Raw genomic sequence first — 20949 nt, 5'->3', positions numbered from 1 at the left:
ATTGCCTTACATTTAGATCAAGGTAGGTGGACCAGAAAGTAATGCATACCAATACACAATGTTTTTTTTCTGTTTGTTTGTTTGTTTTATTCTACTTTTCCACCAGAGCTAAGGCTGCCACCACTGTTACCTCGTGGAGTTCCGGTCCTGGACATCTGCCAGGACACAACGTTATCTTCTTGGCACAAGTTCACCAAGCACTACTGCCTGGACAGTCAGGTCTGTCCGGACTGGTACTTTGCCAGTTTGGTCCTGCAGGACTTTTTGGTGTGAAATGGTTTCACGGACCCACTTCCCGGGACGTATTGCTTGGGTATCTATTCTAAGGAAAGGAATCTGCGGCTAGAAGTCCCTAGCATTAAAACAAGTTACTTACATTCAGTAACCCCTTATCTGGTAGAAACTATTTAGCCTCAGATTCCTTAACGACTGACCTATCCTCTCCTCTCTGCAAGTGGATTTCTAGGGACAGGACTTTCCCCTCTCAGAGCCCTAGTTTTCCACACCAGTGGCCAGTATTCTTCGAGGCTCCGTGACCCTGTCGTGGAAAGTCGCAAAAAGAAACTGACATCAGCATGAAGGGGTGGCACCTACATAGGAAGCGCGCATGTCATTTTAGGCATGGAAAATGCTACACAGGGCTGAACGATGACACCTAGTGGCAGGCAGAGGTGCTGCTCACAAAACAATTTCCAGATCCAGTCTGATGCCTGGGGATAATTCTAAGGTAAGGAATTTCCAGCTAGAATTCTCTATCAAATATTTTGAGTTTCTTTTTAAATTTACGACTCAGTTATGAGATACAGGTTAGGCGTATCTTACAAAATATTAGAGGAAGTTGACTGGCCTCCCTGCTGATGGGATAATTGACTGGGATATAATGGCAGCTGTTTTCTCCCCAGTGTCGAGCTTATTCAGAATTTACATCCAATAAGGCGCCAAATATTGTTGCCAGTCTAGCTGACTAGGAAGTCATTTGGCCTCTAGTAAGTAAACCGCCTATATCTAGAAGTCCAGCTCTGTGGTTCTCGGAGGCCTTGCGACAAGAGGAATCGACCTGTAACCATCTTGAGCGTAGATGGCTTCTTACCAAATCCTCCAAGGATAAAGCAGAATATCGCTCCAGGCTTACAGCCCATCATAATATCATTGGGGCAGCGCAAAAAGCATACTTGGCCTTTACAATCGCAAAGAGGATCGGAGGTGGGGAAGGGTGCTGGAGGGAAGATCGATGACTGGGTCGGCGCACCTCGGCCCCCGATCCCCTCCCCTTAAGGCATCAAAAATTTGATTTAACCATTAAGCCCGATTTTAAACTAAGCCGGGAATAATGTTGACCAGTTTTCTAGCCCTTTTCTAAGCCGAGGTGGGAAATAAAGACTTGTATACCACCACGGTCGATTAGAGCAAAGTCTAGTCAGGCCTACAGAGGTTGCTTTTGAATTTTATTTCAATGCGAGGGTGCACTAACCCCAATAGTTAGTGCCCACTATCCTTCTATAATAGCATCCTGACCTGAAGGATTTACAAGGCAATTAGGGATGGCTCATGAATATATTTTTTTAAAATCGGCCACTTTCACTGCTTTGCATTTAAGCTGCAACCCAGCCATAGCGGTGCAACTGGCAGAAATAACATTTTGTCATATACGTGGGTGGTGTAAATACACACTACAGGCCACATATGACATTTAACTTTCCATGTCATAGATGCATTTTAGGTACCATTTACAATGGATTAATAGGAAAGTTACATAGGGCAAATAGGGTGTCCCAATGAGCAGCACATGTTGGAGGAGATGCATGTGCATTTTGATGCTGTTTAGCAGCAGTTAAGTGCAAAGGCTCTTAAAGCCAGCAGAAATAAGATACAGAAAAAGTCAAAATATTTGGGGTGACCATGCACAAAAAGATACATTTGTTTCACAAATGATGTAAAAATGTTTGCGAAGAGTGGGTTAAACTAGCAAGCAGGGTGTGGAATTCCTATAGCCCGACACCCAGGACATATTGTTTGGGGTCAAGGGCAACACGTTTTCATGTGGATTTCGTCATTGGGACAAGTAAGCCCAACCCCTTGCAGCACAAACCCTTTGGCTGCCCATTTGTAGTACCACATTATGGCTCAGGGAAGGGCACTGTCTGCAGTTAAGGTAATATTGTTGTCCATATGTTAATGGTGTTTAAACATGTATTTATGGTTCATTGATTGAAAGCCGTTATTATTAGGATGAGCGCTCTAAGTAAATTTTTAAGCTCTATTGACAGTGGATACAGTATGAAAATGTGTACACATGTTTTCAAAGTTTAGCAATATGAGGCTATGCATAATGCTCCTAGAATGCTCTTGGATTTTATGCAAATATTTGCACTAGCTTGAAAGCACGATTGATCATTCTTTGCTTTCAAAATAGAATGTTCATAAAAAAATGAAAGCAGGAAAAAAACATTTAGCTAAATACTGTAAAATTCAAGTACCATTTCTTTGCAGCATCATATAGTAACATGTGTTGATGCATGCCAGTATTTCCCAAAAATATTCATAATAGAAAATAAGTGTAACCAGTTTCAATAAGATTATGGGAAACAAAAATGAAGCATTGGCAAAGCCAGTAGGTCTGAAATTGGTTGTCATCTTTTTAGTTTTGTCAACGTGTGATTTGTTTTGGTATGGTTTTTGTAAAACCTTATTGTTGTGGGAGCTGCTGGACCTTTACCATTACAACAAACATTGGCAAAATCAAAACATTTTTTGGTCTAAAAAAGTACACTTACAATTTACTAGCAATGAACAAAACTACTTTCTATGCTGATATGCTCCTTGTGAAAGAGCTGAATGCTGTCACTCACAGCGAAGCCAGCCGATACAGAGAGAGAGTCAGAATTTTAATAAACACAAAAGGTCATAGACAACGCCAGACCAAATTAAGGGCCCAATTATTAAAGACAGCCTCAAAAGTGCACCCATGGTATATGTCCTTGCATTCAGTGCAGTTATACGGCTTTTCGCGAATTCCCAGAAGTTGTAGAAGAAATAGTACTCCCTGAAAATATTTGTGAACTGCATTTTAGCATGATACAATATGAATGTATAGATTTGCTGATGCAAAAATCTGAATGTTTGCAAGTTCACTTTCCACTTTTTTCCCATCTCTGGATGAAGGTTTACGTCTGCCATTGTCAGGAGTAAATTTCCAACATTTCTCAGTATGGGAAAAGATTAGAGAAGAGGTGTTGAAAACTCTTAAACCATGCAAGTTGGTAGGTTTGCACAGACTCAAAAGGGCATTCTAACCCTGGAATTATTGCTTACCAATACCTTCATCCCCAGTATGTAGATCTGCAGAACGGTGATATCACAAGGGGAATGCAAGTATGCAAACACTACTAGGGTATGAGCCCTGGCATAATCAGAGAGGCTATATCAGCACAAGATTGCTGCCATGATTTATGACACACTACATGACACCAAGGGGACAAGTGGATTTTGTTACAGGACAAGTAGATTTATGAAGCAACCTGCCCCATGGACAAGTAGATATTTTATTAAATTCCACACCCCCTGAACAAGGGATTTGCAGTCTATGTCAGGTGAGATGGCGTCGGCATAAGCATCATGCATATTGAAGGAAAGAAAAAGATGGTTACGAGTGGCTGTCAAATGGCAACGAAAGCTGAGATATTTGCTGGTTAAAAGGAACTGGCAGTCAGAATAGCATGGCTACCAAAATGACAAAAGGGGTCTAACAAATAGGTACCACACCATGCCTCAAACTTGTCCCAATGCACTGCATATACAGATTTCATGGAAGGACGCCTGGCCTCTATGATGAGATCAACAACCTCGGAAAGGAGATCAAAAGAACACAACAATCACCCTGAATCGCAACATATGGAGGTGCAGACCCAATCTGTTGCCACCAGGATGACTAGGGCTTGGTTGTTCCTGATCTTCTTCAGCACTAAGAGCAGGAGAGGCAGCGATGTTAGTCATACAGGAGATCTGTGCTGCACTTAAGACAGACTTGTATCCAAGAGAGGGGTGTCTAAAGAATTCCAGCATACAAAAGTACTGGAAATGAGCTTTCTTGGTTGTGGTGAACAGCTCTAGCGTGGAGTTTCCCCACTGTTGGAAGATGCCCCGTGCCACATCCGGATGCAATTGCCATTCGTGATCCACTAGGCACCTTTGCCTCAGTTCTTCTGCCATGGTGTTTAATGATCCCACCAGGGAAATCTCCCTATGATCCAGCCAGTTCCTGAGGAACACAGTCTCCTGGCTCAGAACCCTGAACCTAACCTCGCCCTGCTTGTTGCAGTAACACAGTAGCAGTAGTGTTGTCCATGAAAACCTACCATGAGATCTTTAGTGTCAAGCAAACCACCTGCAGTTCCAAGAAATTGCTATGGAGCCGGCTCTCCGCTGGAGACCTGAGACCTCTGACCTCCACCTCTCCGTAATGGCCTCCCCAACCTAGTAGCAACGAGTGACTACAGTCAGCTCTGTGTGGGGTGGAGGACAGTTTGCTGCTAGTCCAATTGTGGTCGAGTAGCCACAACTGCAGATCGTTTGCACTCTCCTCCGATACCTGGATAGAATGCAATAGGTTTCCTCAAGGCCCACAGAGAATTCAGGTCCGGTTGCAATGCATGCATGTGCCATCTGACATGATCATGCAGGCTGCAGGAAGCTGAGAGGCCCAGAATCCTATTAGCCATCCTCATTGAGAATCAGGAGGACAGAGACTGAAACATCAAAATCATAACCTGAATATCCTGGACATGCTGGTCTAGAGGAAAAGCTTAAAACCTCACCATATCCAGGATGGCGCCGATGAAAGCCAGCCTTTGCCAAGGAGTCAAATATGACCTCAGCAGGTTGACTGTGAACCCAAAGGATGTCTAGACATTTGCTGTCGTCTGGAGGTTGTCCGCAACAGCCCACCTTCAACAGCCATTCAGCAAGGTAGGGGAAGACTGGTACTCCTGAACACCTCAGATGGGCAGCAACTACACCATCACCACATATGCAAACACCTCAAGGGCACTGGTTAGCCGGAAAGAGAGCACAGCCTACTGGAATTGCTCATGACTCACCCTGAACTGTATGCAGCACCTATGCGCCTGCAGGATGGAGATATTAAAATAAGCATCCTTCAGGTCCAACTGCACCATCCAGAATCCAGGGTAGAAAGAACCTGGGCTCAAGTGAGTATTTTAAATTCGTTTTCGCACAGGACAGTACTGAGATGCAAAAGGTCTTGAACAGTACAAATTACTCCGCTCCTTTTTCGGCACCAGGAAGTAACAGGAAAAAAGAAAAAAAACAACAACTACAAAAAACAGTCCTTCCTTCCAATTCCAGAAAGCTCTGTACGGCTCCTTTGGCCTGCACTTCCTGGAGTAAGATGGGCAGATTGCACTCTGACAACCATCCAACATAGGGGGCAGGTGTGGTGGGTCAAAGAGAAATTTCATGGCATAATATGATGTTTTGCCACCCCGCAGGAGGTGGCTGATGCTGCCGCACACAAGGTAGCAGTGTGCCGCCAAAGGTGCACTAAAGAGGGTTGGCTGTTAATGCCGGAGGGGTGGAGGATTGTAAGGAACGCATCCTCTGATGGCCAGGCTGCAGTTTGCCAGACCCACAGCCTAGACCTTGAAATGGCTGTTGTGAATGGTTAGAGCTGCACAATCTATATCCCCTAAAAGGGCAAAATTGCAGTGGAACTTGCCGGACTGGAGTTGAAAACGTGTTGTGGCTTGGCTTTCTTTAAAAACATTCTAGGTCAGAGTCTGTTTTTTTGCCAAGCATGCAAGATCCATCGAAATGAATGTCCACTAAAGATGCCTGGATGTCCCTTGGAAAGCCCTTGGACCTCATCCATGTGTGGTGTGAAAGCACCATGCTAGTTCCAATAGCCCTGCCTACACAATCTGTGGTGTCTAGGCCCAAGCGGATGATGCATTTGGCCGCATGACGACCATCTGAATGGTTTGGGATAAGGAAGCTTATAAGTCTTTTGGAACTGCAGGTTATATCCCACCCACTGTGTCCCAAAGAGCATGGGTATACCATTCAAGGAGGCCTCCGATCAGAGCCAGGTATTAACTGACTTCACATTTGCCAAAGTTATACACTCATTTTGACTCCCTATCAGGGAAACTGGATGTAAAAGCCTTAGGGTTCATTTTCTTGGTGAACGCCTGCACCATCAAACTTTCTGGGGGGTCAGATGTTAGGTCAGAAAATCAGAGTCGCCTTGGGCAAGTCCGTGGCAACAGGCGGCTTGTTGCTTACCTGGGGCGTCGGAGCATGGTTTAGTCCAAGGGCCCAACAGTGTGTCAGATAGAAATTCATTCAAGGGCAAAGAAGGTTCAGTTGGTGCCCGGCCAGGCACTAGGACCTCTGTAAGTAAGTTTGTTTAACCACCATAGTGAGTAAACTGAGATCAAGGGCCTGTTCGCCCCCCTCCCTGTTACCCTCCTAGTAACAGTTACAAAAGAAGTGCTTTCTGTTGCTGATTGGGGCAATGTGGGGGGAAGCTGTCCAGTGAGGTGCCCAGCCACCTATAACCCCATGTACCAGTTGTCTGTCATAAGGTGGGGAAAATTCATCTTTATTCCAACCATTGTCATCTGCACAAGGTTGGCTCTGATCAGAGTACTAGCCAGAAAGCTTGTGTAATATATGTATGCAGCTGCTCGGTCGTGGAATCATGTCGGAGTCCGATGGGTTCAATATAGACTATGCCATATCAAGATCTGGACGTGGCAGAGGTTGAACTGAAGCCGGTTCTGAGTCAGACAACAGAGTAGGTCGCAGTTCCTCCTCCAGCGCCAGTGGCGTCGGAGTCAGTGTCAACATATTGGCCGATGAGGGTTGAGAGGTAGAGCCATTGCTGGTGTGGAACCAGAAAGGGGAGCTAGGGGCCCAGACGGCACCAAGGGCAAAAATGCTGGCAGTAACCTGACAGGGGGGCCTGCCAACCCTTGGAGCCTGAAGGCATCCCACAGGGAGATAAATATGTGCCAAAAATCCACAGCATACCCTCTCTAAAGCGTTTCTCCCGGCACCGTTGCCAATGGGCCTGGAATTTTGGAATGCATTGGAAATGGGATGGAATCTGATCCTTAGTGTAATGAGAGCAAGACAGAGAGTTTTCTTCTTTGACTTACCTGAAAACTTCAACCTCGAGAAAGTTCTACCTAGGAAACAACTTAGGGAGCGGAGAGGGCCCGCACTCTAACTCAGACTTGGAGAGGGACCTATGTGGATGGAGCCTTCCGATGCTTTGCCGCGTTGAGCTTTGTCTTGCAATCTCCATGGCTTTTGGATTTATCTAAGCACAATTGTTGCAGACCTTGGAGCCATGCGATGAGCCTAAGCATCAAAAGTAGAGCTCTTTGGGGTATGTGACAGACATCTGTTTGCGACAGTCTCTAAAAAGAGGAGCAAATCCATGTCGTAAGGCGCAGAAAGAAAGGAACTGATGTCAGAGTGCATTGTTGGCATTTATATGCCGCTCCGTTCATCAATTCTAGTGAGGAAAGGCATTGACACGGAATCGCACAGCAACACCTGCTGGCATGCAGGAGCATTGCTTCTAATTTTCCAGAACCAGTCTAGTGCCTGGGGATACCCCAAGGTGAAGAATCTGCGATTAAAAATATCCATCAGAAAAACCCGTGTCAAATTAAATATTTAATTATACATTTTTAATTATAGAAAATATATAGATTAATAAATATTTAAATAATATGTATGAGTTTATATATTTTTAACACTAAATTATAGTTTTTCAAATATTTTTAACAATTTTAAATAATTTAATGTAATATTATTTCAAATTGAGTTTTATTTTAAGGCCCTACCCCCATTAATTTCTATGGGAGAGTGTTTTAGTACTTGTGGTTGGCCAAATGTAGTGCTAGACTTACTACAAAAGTGTATGTTACTTCAAAAGTGTAAGGGCCAGATGTATGGCCCTTTTTGCATGCACAGGGTCATGTATAATTCCAAAATAGCGAGTCGCAATTTACTTGCGACTCGCTATTTAGGAATCATGAGTCGCAATTATGAATGGGGCGTTTCCTTCCTAATTGCGTCTGAAAATCAATGTATAAATGTTTTTGTGACCGCAATTGCGGTAGCAAAACACTCGCAAATTACTACCCTCTTCAAGCGGGTCATAATGCAGTGACAATTTTGAAGGGGTCCCTAGGGACCCCTTCCACTTTGTGACTGACTCCCAAAATATTTTTTAATGGCAGGCAATGATCCCAGGGACCTTTACCTGCCCTTAAAAATGAAAAGAAAACGTTTAATTTTTAAAAATGCATCCCGTTTTCCTTTAAGCAAAACCGGATGCATTTAAAAAAATAAACTGCTTTATGTAAAAGCAGTCCCAGACATGGTGGTCTGCTGAGCCCAGCAGGCCACCATACCTGGGAGAGCCTGTCATTCCCAATGGGCTCGCAAATTGCTTAATATTAATGAGCCTCGCAATTTCTGACCACATTGGGAATCACAAACAGTGGTCAAAACACTGTCCTACATGCAAAATAGCGCCTTGCAAATTGCGAGTCGCAAAAGACTTGCAATTTGCGAGGCGCTGTTTTGCGCGTCATACATCTGGCCCCATTTTATACAAAAATGCAGTTTATGAATGGCGAAAAAAATCATACCCTATTTGGTTGGTTAGTTCTCAGTGCTTACAATACACACAAGCACACTTTTGTACCATTTGTTCCAAAGCCAACAATTATTGTTTGTAATTCAAACTACTTTCTCCCTGTAACTCTTACCAGTGTTGTGCCACGACACACAAATGATGGCAGCTCAGTGACTTGGGAGTAGTGCACTCTGGGGTAGGCAGACTTTCGTCGATGTATTGCATGGTCCAGGCGGCCAGAAATTGCTTTACAAAAGCTACTAAACACCAGATCCTTTGGAGCAAATGAAACATAAGAAAACGTTAAAAAGGAGTTTCATTCTAAAACAAATCCTATAACGATGGCTCTTGTCTGACAGTGATTGATGGAAAGCCTGTTATCATAGACTTCCTTTAGGAAAGGTACAACAAGCCTTCAGCACCACCAGCATTGGGATCTTTTATAAAATCACATACATTCAAACATTCCCCATCACAATGCTAGGAACGAACAGTATATTTTTATTCTACTTAAATTCATGTTTCTTTTTAATAAGCGCCATAAATAAACACACAAATCTTACATCCTAAAACACCAACTCGAACAGCATAACAGCCATCAAAGATTCAAGAGCTGTCAGTTGCTTTTACTAAATATACATCAATTCATCACATGTAACTTTTCTAGAATTATTTAGCATGAATCTAAGCGTATTCATCCTTAATTCAGCTAACGATTTTACAAAACTCCAAAAGTGTTGAAAAATGCAATGATGTTATTAAAGAAGCGACAGACTTTTTTACATGTCTGAATATTATCCGTAGTCATTTTTTACTTTTTACAGAAAATTTGATATGTTTATATTGCTTGATACCAGAGTGTCCCGTCTGGTATTCATGATATCTCTCCAATGAACACGTAATGTGTTTATTGACCAGCTGTTTGACAGCAATTATAACCTGGTTTTATCTTCTCTTCTCCTTTTCGTGAACCAGCCACATATTCATTTGAAAGGTAACCTAGCACAATATTCACTGTTCGTTACTAACATGCGAAATCACTTGCAATAAGAACACAAAATCAGTGGTCACCTGTAATAACTCATTACAGGCGGACAGAGACATCAATTGTATCCTGCTGCATGAAACCCCAATTCCCTAACAGTATGCTGTCCTACATAAGCGCTTAAACACCTCAAGTGCAAACAGGAGAATGTAGCTGAACATTGAGAACTGAGTAGGGGACAGCCTTACTATGAGAAATGTAATCAGGGTTTCATCACAGCAAGGCTGTGCAGTATCAGGGCCAAAGTGGTTACAGGCACTGCAGAGATGAAAATGCTGCTGCTTTATTTCATGCAGCTGTCAACACATTGTACTACGAAAAAATGTAAGAGCTTCTTTAAATCCTAAGTTCAAAAGAGGGTGCTAGAAGAAAGTGCACAAATCTACATGGGAGCTATCATTTTAACCCTATCCATGCTGATGACGGAACCGCTTCGTCATCAGCCGCGGTGGCGCTGTGCTGATGACGGAGCGGTTCCGTCATGGCCCGGCCGCCGCGCCTGCACGGCGCGTTCTATTGAGCGGGCGGGGCCATGACGGAACCGCTCCGTCATGAGCACAGCTCAACCACGGCTGGTGACGGAGCGGTTCCGTCACCAGCATGCGCCCGCCGTGCAGCCGCCCCGCGCCCTTAGCACTGCGGCGGAATAGCCGCCGCAGTGAAGGGGTTAAAAACCAAGCTGGAAAAGGTTAACTACTGTGACCGTTAAGTCTAGTGCAGTGTAATGTATTAGAATCAAACGTTCAGGCATTTTGATACCAAACAGCTTTGATTTCAATTAGTTTATAGTAATGAACCATAAATATGTGTTGATTGCTTCACTCTACACAAACTAGAAACACCAGCATTACCCGGCCTAAACAGTTGTGATGGCAAAACGTTACAATCTGAGGACCTGATTCACAAAGGTAAACTTAAACTTGTGTGTAAGTTTACTATTACTTGATATTCATGGATTTAGGAGTAGTATCTTTACGAGTGTGGAGCCTTCGTACATAAAAAGGCCAATCTTCCGGCACACGTAAAAATACTAATTGTAAATCCCTTTGTGAATAGCAAACAATCATAAACGTACACGAAAGTCTAAGTTTATTTTTGTAGATCAGGCCCTTTGTCTTAAAACATGGCACAGGAGGCTAGGTATTGTCTGATGTATCATAACACTGGTGTAAAGTACCCACAGCTCAACGTAACTAGTATTATTAGAAATCACCTCTTTAAGGCACCCAGCATGTAATCTTTCAATGACTTACAATATCTTCATTACATATGACCGCAGGTGCTTTATCCCATATACCTTAGTACCTAATCCCATATATTTTATAACTGTGTCTTCCACAGATTGCGAGGCATTTTCTTGCAAAATAGAGCGTTCTAAGAATCGATCCTTTATTGGAATGGTTATTTACAGCTCCCCTGGTCCAAGAGTCACCTTCGCATAAGCTCGAAGTCTTTCTTACAATTCTGCCTTCAACTCCCTTATTTTACCCTACTCGGAGATTTTAATTTTCATCTCGAGGCTTTAACATAACTTTTAGTGGACACAATTTCCAATTTGGGCCTGTCCCAAGTCATGTGTGCTCTTACGCATCTGCCGGGCCATACTTTAGATGGTATTTTCACTTCTTACTGTTACTGGTGGATTACCTATAACTTAGTCTGATCATAAGGTGGTCATGTTTTGGCTAAGGATACCTAGCAAATCATCCCCTACCAACACTTCACACCAAACCAAAGAAATACCTGCTTGGCATAAAATGTAAGCAGGTCAGTTGAACCAGATTTCAACTAGCACCTAGCCAGATGGAGTGGAGGATCTAGACCTAGCAACATCAAACGATTCCAATTGGTTGGGTTCCGCTGTAGATCACTTTGATCCTGTAAAATCACGTTAATCACAGTAGCATATCTTAAGCCACGTGGTTTACGGACAAATTAAGAATTCAATAACAACTCTGTCGAAGACAGGATCATAAATGGAGGGGAAACTATGATCTCAGTGAAAGAGACGAATATAAACAATGTATCAGTGATTCCAAAACCATGATCCAGGCAGAAAAGTCAAAGTATTTTATAAAAACAAATCGAATCTTCCAAAAACTCTGCTAAAAATCTTTTTCAGACAGTTAATATATTTACCAATCTTAACAACAAGATTAGCTTTGGGAGCAATCAATCCTTTTGCAATACACTTGCTAATTATTTCCAAGTTAAAGTAGAAGAGGTCAATAATGAATTATCCTCAAACAAGCAGATCAATCAAGGTGATATGGACTAATTCAGTCCTTCTCCAGGGATGGGCACCTTTAATGAATTCACTTCAACGTTTTGATGTTTCTAGCAGCCTTTGAAAAACGTAATAAATAAAACAAGCATTTGCAATACTATCGGTCTCGCCTTTGGGATCTTGTATGTATTTAGCTATGCAGCACATTAGCTGGGGTGCTGAAACACCTACTGTTCTTCAACATGGAGGGAAAGCAAGCACCAACCTGTGTGACACACCAGGTATGGGAACACATGGAGAGAAATATTGCCTTTCAGATGGAAATGGTATAGTCCAAAGCTCTGTTTTTAATTGAAAAAAACAGGGCCTTTGGTGGTCAAATTCTTATTATCTACGGGTGCTTGGTGAAGACAATTTCTATGGACTGTAATCTAGAGAATGCTAAAGTGATTCTGGTATTTTACTGACCTCTGCTTGTTGTTTTCTATCACGAAAGTTATACAGAGTCTAGTTGTCAGAAAAAAAAAAGAAAGTCCCTCGGCAGAAAGCAATTCTGGTATTTTACTGACCTTTGCTGGTCGTTTTCGATCAAGATAGTTAAATAAAGGCAGTTGAACCAAGAAAAAGACGCAGACAAGTCACAAGTCATATGTTCCTTTAACAGAACCGTGGCAGTCAAGCATTTCTCTGTGGGTGGAAGACAATCAGAGACCTGAAGGATTCAGCAGTCATTGTACTCTGTGTAATATTTAGTACAATAAACTTTTTGAATTAGCGTTCTGAACCATTTAGTTAAATAACTGGCTCAAACAGCTAGGGTCATTGAAACGTGGTAGAGTCATTAACTTCAGGCTAGATGGAGCGAGTCGGGGGAAGCAGAACCCACCAAAAGCGTCTTGTATTACAGCGTGCTTTCAAGCTGCTTACACAGATCAGTTCTGCTACGATGGTTTCCTTCCGTGTGGCAGACAGTATATTGGCTTTTAGTGGAAAGTTAAAGCTGTCAAATGTAAAAAAGAATTTTCACTATGTGTCCTCTGCAAAAAAACAACAAAAAACAAGCATTTGCAATGCAATGGTCTCGTAATTGCGAGAGTTTAAGCTATTGGCATTGTATATGACAATGCCTTTTATTTATCTGTTTTGATAATTAACACATAAATAAAAGGCATTTTCATTTACAATGCCAATAGCTGAAACTCTTGTAAATGTGAGACCTATTTCATTTCAGAGAAGCGGCCGCCATTATCCCGGGCTGCTAGGAAAGTGAAAGCGCGCATGGTGCGCTGAATGTTGCAGGAAAGCATGTTGTGCCTGCAGTAGGAGAAACTCATTAAAGAAAATAGTGCTTATCCCCGTCGCTTCTTCTGGCGGCCAGAGGCCGCCGTGCGCACTACCTCGGTAGTGCTGAGCACGTCCGTTGGCCGTAGCGGCCCTGCCCACTGCGCTAAACTGCTGCACCACGGCAGAATTGCCACGGTGGTTAAGCGGTTATACACTAAATAAGACATACCTTGTAACAACAAAAGTAAAAGGGCCAGTCCTCAAGGGAGGTTACAGATGAAGACAAGCATGTCGTGCCTGTAGTAGGAGAAACTCTATAAAAAAAATAGTGCTTACAGGCTAAGTCATACTGTGGAACAACATAAGTTTAAGGGCACGTCCTCATGGGAGGTTACAAATAAAGACAATGCGGGTACTAAGGAGGTACTAACAAGCCTATTAATGAACAGGAAGCCAGTACTGACAAAGTACAATGACACAAGCTAATGAATAATATGGGCAGAGAGTGGGCAGAACTTCAACTTGAATACAGCATGCTTCGCAGAGCAGCGCATGAGCTACCCAGGCTCGACCTAAAAATATCTATTGTTGAAAAAACACATAAAAGCTGTATGTATATGCAGGGTGAATGAACATCAGACAAATAATAACCGCTAAGTAGCCCCTTTGGATAAACAAACTGCAATGAATTGCCAAAAGTGAGGTAAGTGTAACATTGCACTAGCACTGAGCTCTCAATGATTTAACATGTCCACATCTTCCAGTGCTGTCACTGCTGAGAACTATTCTGAAATCTGACACTAATCAATGTGTTCATTATTAATCAGGAATAATGGTTTAATGATAACTTCCCATTTAACAGTCACAAAAGCAAAGTCGTTCTGCTCAATTAGGATCTCATTTATCAATCTCGTCCACATTTTCAGAAGGGCAAAAGATATAACACCTGCTCCTTGAGGGAAAGCTGGGCCACAACATTATAAGTTCCCACCTGTCAAAGGAGTTCTTTTAGAAGACACCATCCATTAACTTTCTAGCCAGGTAGTAAAGAGCAGAAGTGATAATTACCAAGGCATCATAACAAACGAGTGCAGTAAATTATAAGAAGTGGAAAGAAAGGGTTATTGCCACTGCTCAAAATTTGGCCAGGCCAAGTCAGATCAGAAATGCATGCATCTTCAGAATCCAAGAACCTGCGCAGATAAGAGAGACAATCTATCCAGACATTGTTTACAGTTTCATAAAATTGGCATGTGTAGTCGGTCTACTGAACTAACAGTGGGATCACGACCGCCACCAGGTGCCACGGGCAGCCGGCTCATGAGCCAAGCTCCCTCTTGCCAGGAACTTGATAGCAGTGTTTACTTATGTAGCCAGGTGCAAAGTGATATTAAAGAGTGTATCTCTATTACATCAATGAGGCACGTGCACCTGTATCAAGTTTACCGCCATGGCCTGAATCAATGAAAATATGGCTTGGTTTTTACATCTACGGTAAGCAACACTAAAAACATACCTGCTTGAAAGTCTGGAAAAAGGACAGTGGGGCTAGACAAATTGAAAATGGGACAGTGTTCCAATTAAAAAAGAAAACACAAATCGTTCACACATGATCAACTAGCTCTGCATTGCAGTCATCCTCCTATTATCTGTCGAGGGGATTGGGTTCATATTGATAATGGAAAAGAAGAAACTAAATATATAAATGTAAAAAAAAAAGATATATATATAAATATATATATATATATATATATATATATTTATATATATATCTTTTTTTTTTACATTTATATATTTAGTTTCTTCTTTTCCATTATCTATATATCTATATATATATATATATATATATATATATATATATATATATATATATATATATATATATATATATATATATATATATATATATATATATAAATTGAACCCTACATATACCATTGAACCCTTCTGAGGGCATCAGGATGTAAAGTTCTGACATTTTCTGTTTTGCCTGGTGGGAAATGGGAAATAACTATACGTTTTAATGTTCTCATTACTAAAATAGAGTTGACTTGTTTCCATTCATTGTCCCATCTGTAATAATGTTCCAGGTTATGACTTAGTGAGTCTATTGAGTTGGTTATGTTCTCCTCTTGAAACATGTTCCGCTGTGAATGAAATGCACCTATTTACAGCTCATGGTCATATTGTTTGGGCTTCCTTTGACAGTTGTGGAGGATGTGTTTTTTCCTATTTCTTAATATAAAACATGGTTGTGCTGTCCTGGTCTTTGAAAGACCGAAGGCCAGCCCTGTGCTTTACATTCCTGTGGATGGGTTCCCACAGCTGTTGGGGTTGGGCCTGTTTTTATGGTCACTGGGGATCTAGGTTGGTGATCATCCTTCAATCTGATAGTGTGCAGGTTTCACCCACAAAAGGACATCTCCACTTTCTCATTCCAGACAAGTGGATCTCCTTTCCCCTACTGATTATAACAGCTGTGTATAGATCCTTTCCTGGAACAGTCCTATGTACAATCTAGCATTAATTATTAGTTGAAAGCATAAAGTCATCATTCCCAATAGTGTTACTACTTTTCTCACAGACATATACTGTGACTTGAGGCAAAGACATCTATGGATTGCAATCAGACCTTAGCATTGCTTTGGTTGAGATGAGATATTTTGCAAACCAACTGTAAATCCAATGCCTTGTCACAAATAAATTGTCTTTCTACTTTTCAAATAACATGTCTTCAGAAAATGCCCCTGTATTTAGATATTATCCAACTAGATAGCGAAATAATGCCCAGTATGTGAATCCAAAAAAAGGTAGTGGCTGGAAAACCTATTATCGGTGACCATCAGTCCAGTATAGCCCTGACAGTGCTGTGATTCTTTGGTATTAAAAAATATGTAAAGTACACCCGTTGACATTTCCGCATGTGGTAGCTCCCTTATCTTGGAGTGCCTTCACTTCTATTGCTTGAATTAGTGGCATATGTTCATGCATAATTTTTCTGTTCTTGGGAAGTAAATATGCTAACCTCTTTTCAAATTAGTGGATCCAATACCAATTTGCCTGTGGTTATAAGTGCCCTCGGTTCTGATATCAAGAGCCCTATAAACAAATCACTGCCTATTGATACTGGGATGAACCAGCTTCCATGTCCACTTTGACCACTTCTCTTGGGCTTTGTTTTGTCGCCCACAGCAGGGAGACTAGGTAGGTTGCTGTTATGGCTGTCTTTTTGCTAGCTCTCTGGAGAAGGAGAATGATGGAGAGTGACTTCAGCCTATCACCTCCATAGCATAGGGATTAGGCCGATAGACAGGGATCCTGTCATACATATATAAAGGCATTTTCGTGCCATTTCCCTTAGAGTAAGGCTTATGAATTTAAGTGAGGGGTTAGATATATAAGTATTAGTCATGATTTACTCATTTGCTAACATGCCGATCTGTTTCTCATGGAGCTATGCATATTATGGGCTCCGTAGGCCTTAAGCGAGACAGACTCCATTTTGCTTTCTGCCTGGTAGCTCGAGAAGGCTTTCTAGGTCAAGTGTGATGTTTTAGTTTTAAGCTGTTGTTCGCTTGGAGAGAACCGGTTCAGGCTGGCCCTTATCGAAGGAATGTATTTTTCTCCACTCCGAAGACACAACTTCAGGCCGGCCGGCTGGGAAAGTGTCCTTGGTACGGGGAGGTACAAGAATTTGGTGGGCGGCAGGTTACTGGCCGTGAATTTCCATGAAGGAACGGGCTTTGATATTAGCGAAGGTGTTAGTCTTTCAGTGAGTTAGTCCGTAGGCGGCATCTAGCCGTTAGCATCTCTGCCATTATTCACTTTCAAGGTGGACGAGCCGCCATCTTTGAAGTCGGAGAAAGATTTAAGACCGAAACTCTCTGAGATAGACTGAACGAGAAGTGGCGCGGAGCGCACTAAATACAGAGAGAGAGAGACGGTAGTTAATAAACAGCAAGGTTCCAAGGTCCTGAGGGAGAGCAGACGAGGTTGAGCCTATCGGTGCAGACGTGCACTTGGGACGGCTGAGGGTGACTGCAAGGCGAGCCAGGACCCAGAGACGAGACAGGAGCCTAGATGACTGCCGAGTCCCGATTTCCCGTTAACCAGGTGAAGTCCGACCAATCCTTATAGTGCGTGCACCCTAATCTTTCTCTTTTATTTCTTGTGTAAATGTAATGCTGCATAGTAATGTGATTTACGTTTATGGTTAATAAATGCCCTAATTCATATAGAATTACCGTGTGCCTGGTGCTTATGTTCAATCTTGGTAAACGATACTCCTAGGTGAAAGCTAGGCGCATGAATGGACGAGTAATCCCAATCAGGTAAGTGGTAATCACACAAATAGGGAGTGAGTGAACCTCTGATGTCAAAAGCAACGAGTACACTATACAATCTGGACCCATATCCAAAGTTATTATTGTAGTTTCATTCCGAGTAGACCACGGAGATAATATCCCAATATATATATATATATATATAGATGTTCATAGGAATGTGGTCGTCGTTTGACACGCGGCGTTAATGAGAGCACTGGGGGGGTCAAACCAGTGTTTATACCCACAGGATTGTGGCTTGCGCTAATGAGGACACTAGGTGGTTGAACTAGTGTGTATGTTTCGCAGGATCGCGAACGGTTTGGAAAAGGGAGCATTGGGTTCTGCAGGCCCGTGTGAAGACGCACCAGATTGTGTGTCAGATCTGCCCTAGGGTAGAACGGTCTGGGTCGGGGTGACCGCGAGGCCAACTGAGGTGAATAAGATATTGTAGAAAGTCTGTATATGTATATAGTTATTCCCCATTCTTAGGTGCAACTTGTATATTTATCTGTATATCTACTTATTGTGAATACGATCTAAGAAGGGAGGTTGAGTACGTTTTGGCTGGGTCACAGGGGCCCCTGGGGGCTGATCCCATCTAAACAGAAAATCCAGCCATTACATCTGGCGTCACGAACTGTTTACGAAGCCTGTGTGCATTGTGTTGTTTTCATCTCGTTGGTTTGCGCTCGGCTTGTACGTATAAAATTTTGTTTATAATTGTGTATATATTTTTTGTGTATCATTATGTTTGTGAAAAAATCATCGTCGGTTTTCAAATTACCGATTCAGATTCCCGGCTGGGAGTCTACGCCTTACGAGGCTTTGGCCCGTGAGTGGGCTGATTCTACTGGTTTGAGCGAAAATTGGTCTTCATTCTTGGAGCAGGCGGAGCCTGCTGATGTGATTTCGTGCCTACAGAAAGCGCCAGTAGTGAAGGGTGATGAGCTTCCTATTTTAGGACGCAGAGGGTGGATTATTCTTAATGCATACAGAATAATGCATGAGAGGGTTGTGCAACTACAGAAACAGTTTAAAGATTCGGAAGGACAGTGTGTCGAGTTGCAAAATGCGCACACTTTGTTGCGTTGTCAAAATAAATTGCTTGCCGATAAACTTGAAACATATCAGACCATTGCCGAAAGGGCTGCGGTCCGTATTGCACGATATAAGTATAAACATCGTCGTGGACGTGTGTCTTCACGCAAAGTGCGTATGGTTGTAGCAAAAGCTGGAATGGATTGGAACCCCGATGAGTGGGACGGTAATATCTGGGATTCTCATACTTCTGACTCCTCGGCAGAGGAGGGTGACAAGCGCGAGTCTTCTCGCTCCGGACGTGATTGTAAATCTGCTTCGTGCATTGATTCAACTCCCGATTGTGACCGTGCTCGTTCTTCCCGTGCGGACGACGTAGCTTGCCCTGATTGTGATGTTAAATCTAAGTTGCGGGCTTCCTCGGAAGCTCTTCCCGCAGTTTCTGCTCACCCGATCTTTCGACGGAAATTACAACAAGCCCCTGGTAATCCGGGTGGTATCGCTCTTGACTGTATTGAAGATTTTACTCAGCAGGAGATCAGTGACATCCTGCAACGATTTAAACAACGACCTGGTGAGACCTTGCTTACCTGGATGGTGCGCCTTTATGAGCTTGGCGCTTCCGGTATTATGCTCGATGCCGTTGATTGCTTACGATTTTGCTCTTTGAGTTCTGATTCCACTATTCAGGACCATTTTCGGAATTTTAATGGTAATGTTCAAACTTCTTTGCTCCAGCTTGCGTCTGATGGCTGTAATCATAAATATCCAACTGAGTCTGATTGGCCCTCTGATGAAAAGCCGTGGTATACTCTGCGCGATGCGTCGCAACGTTTAAAGGAAGAAGTCATGAAAACTTGTATCTTCCTTAGTACTGCTGACAGATTATTGGATGGTCTTTTAACATCTTCCGTGCGTAATCGCATTATCCGTTCTTCTCCTGTTGCTTACAAGCAGGTCATGATGACTTTATTGATTAACCAAACTGGCAATCCTTTGTCTGCTGTGCTTGAGTCTGTTCGTCAGCTTGGTGAGCTGGGTGAATGGTTTAAACCTGAAAGACAATCCCGACCTGAGGGTCGTACTGCTGGGGACTATAAGTTCTCTAGACGTGACATGTTTTTTGCTCTCCTTGCGGATGGTGTCAAAAGGGAAGAGATTGATGGTGAACCTAATAATGTCCTATGGGATATGTTTCGTAAGCGTGGTTTGGATCGAAAGGAAGGTGCCCGTCGTGTGCGAAAGAATGAGTATGATCGTGGTTCGGATGACAGCGGTGATGAGAGGCGACGTGTGAATTCTGATCGCCGTGATGATCGGCGCCATGAACGTGGTGGTTCCCCCCGTCGTTATGAGGGGAGGGGGAGAGAGGATGATCGTGAGAAGGGTGGAGATGATCGTGGCCCTAGCGGACGTAGAGATGCAAGGAGTTATTCCCCTGACGTACGAAGGAGGGAGGATCGTAACAGATTCTCTGACCGTAATTCACAACTTTTTGAACCCGATACTAATCCGTTTCGTACTGGTGACGGATATGAACAAGAAATTCTGATACCCAAGAAAGCTGAAAACATTTACCCTGATCTGTCTTGGTTGACGGAACGCAGGAAAACTGACTAGGAAATAGGTCAAGCTCCGGTACGCAGGTGGGCCCACAGAGATTACAGACCCTATGTAGATATTGAGATTTTTTGGAAACATCGTAATATCCAAAGGGCCCGAGCGTTAGTTGATACTGGAGCGGAGGCCACTTTAATTCATGGTAAGTCGAGAAAATTTCATGGACAGTCTTTCACAATTACCGGTCTGGGTGGTAAAGAAACACCCGCAGTTCAAACTGCACTTGAGATTAAAATTGGTAGGATTCCTCGTAGAGAATACTCTGTGTTGGTTGTGCCACTTTTGGAATACATTATTGGAATTGACATTTTGAAAGGTATGGCTTTGCATTTGGATGATGGTTACTATCAATTTGGTACTAGACAGTACATTTCGACCAGACCCATACGGGTTGGCCGTTTACGCATGCCACCTATTAAGATCCCTTTAGCGACAAGAGTGATTTCTCAGAAACAATATCGTATCCCGGGTGGTCATGAAGAAATTACAGCTACGATTCAGGATTTGGTTGACGCGGGAGTCATTACTCCGGTCACATCTGCTTGGAATAATCCTGTTTGGCCCGTGCGCAAAAGTGACAACTCTTGGCGCATGACTGTTGATTATCGAGAATTGAATAAACATACACCTAAATTGACTGTTGCAGTTCCTGACATTGTTACACTGATTGAGAGAATTCAAAAGCATCCAGGTACGTGGTATGCTTCGATTGATATTGCTAATGCATTCTTTTCAA

General features: G+C 42.7%; 1 protein-coding gene across 2 annotated transcripts in view; it reads right to left on the bottom strand.

The window, feature by feature from the left end:
* INO80 (INO80 complex ATPase subunit) overlaps positions 1-20949 on the bottom strand; it is a 545189-nt gene that overhangs the window by 189640 nt on the left and 334600 nt on the right. For both annotated transcript variants that reach the window (XM_086937360.1, XM_086937361.1), the window contains one exon: positions 8808-8948. In XM_086937360.1, the coding sequence (XP_086793486.1) occupies positions 8808-8948 (141 nt within the window). The remainder of the gene's footprint in view (positions 1-8807; positions 8949-20949) is intronic.

Source organism: Lissotriton vulgaris, chromosome 9 (genome assembly GCF_964263255.1).
Source record: "Lissotriton vulgaris chromosome 9, aLisVul1.2, whole genome shotgun sequence".
Lineage (NCBI taxonomy): Eukaryota > Metazoa > Chordata > Amphibia > Caudata > Salamandridae > Lissotriton > Lissotriton vulgaris.
Note: the sequence above shows the minus strand (reverse complement) of the source record. Positions and strands in the feature narration are given on the sequence as shown.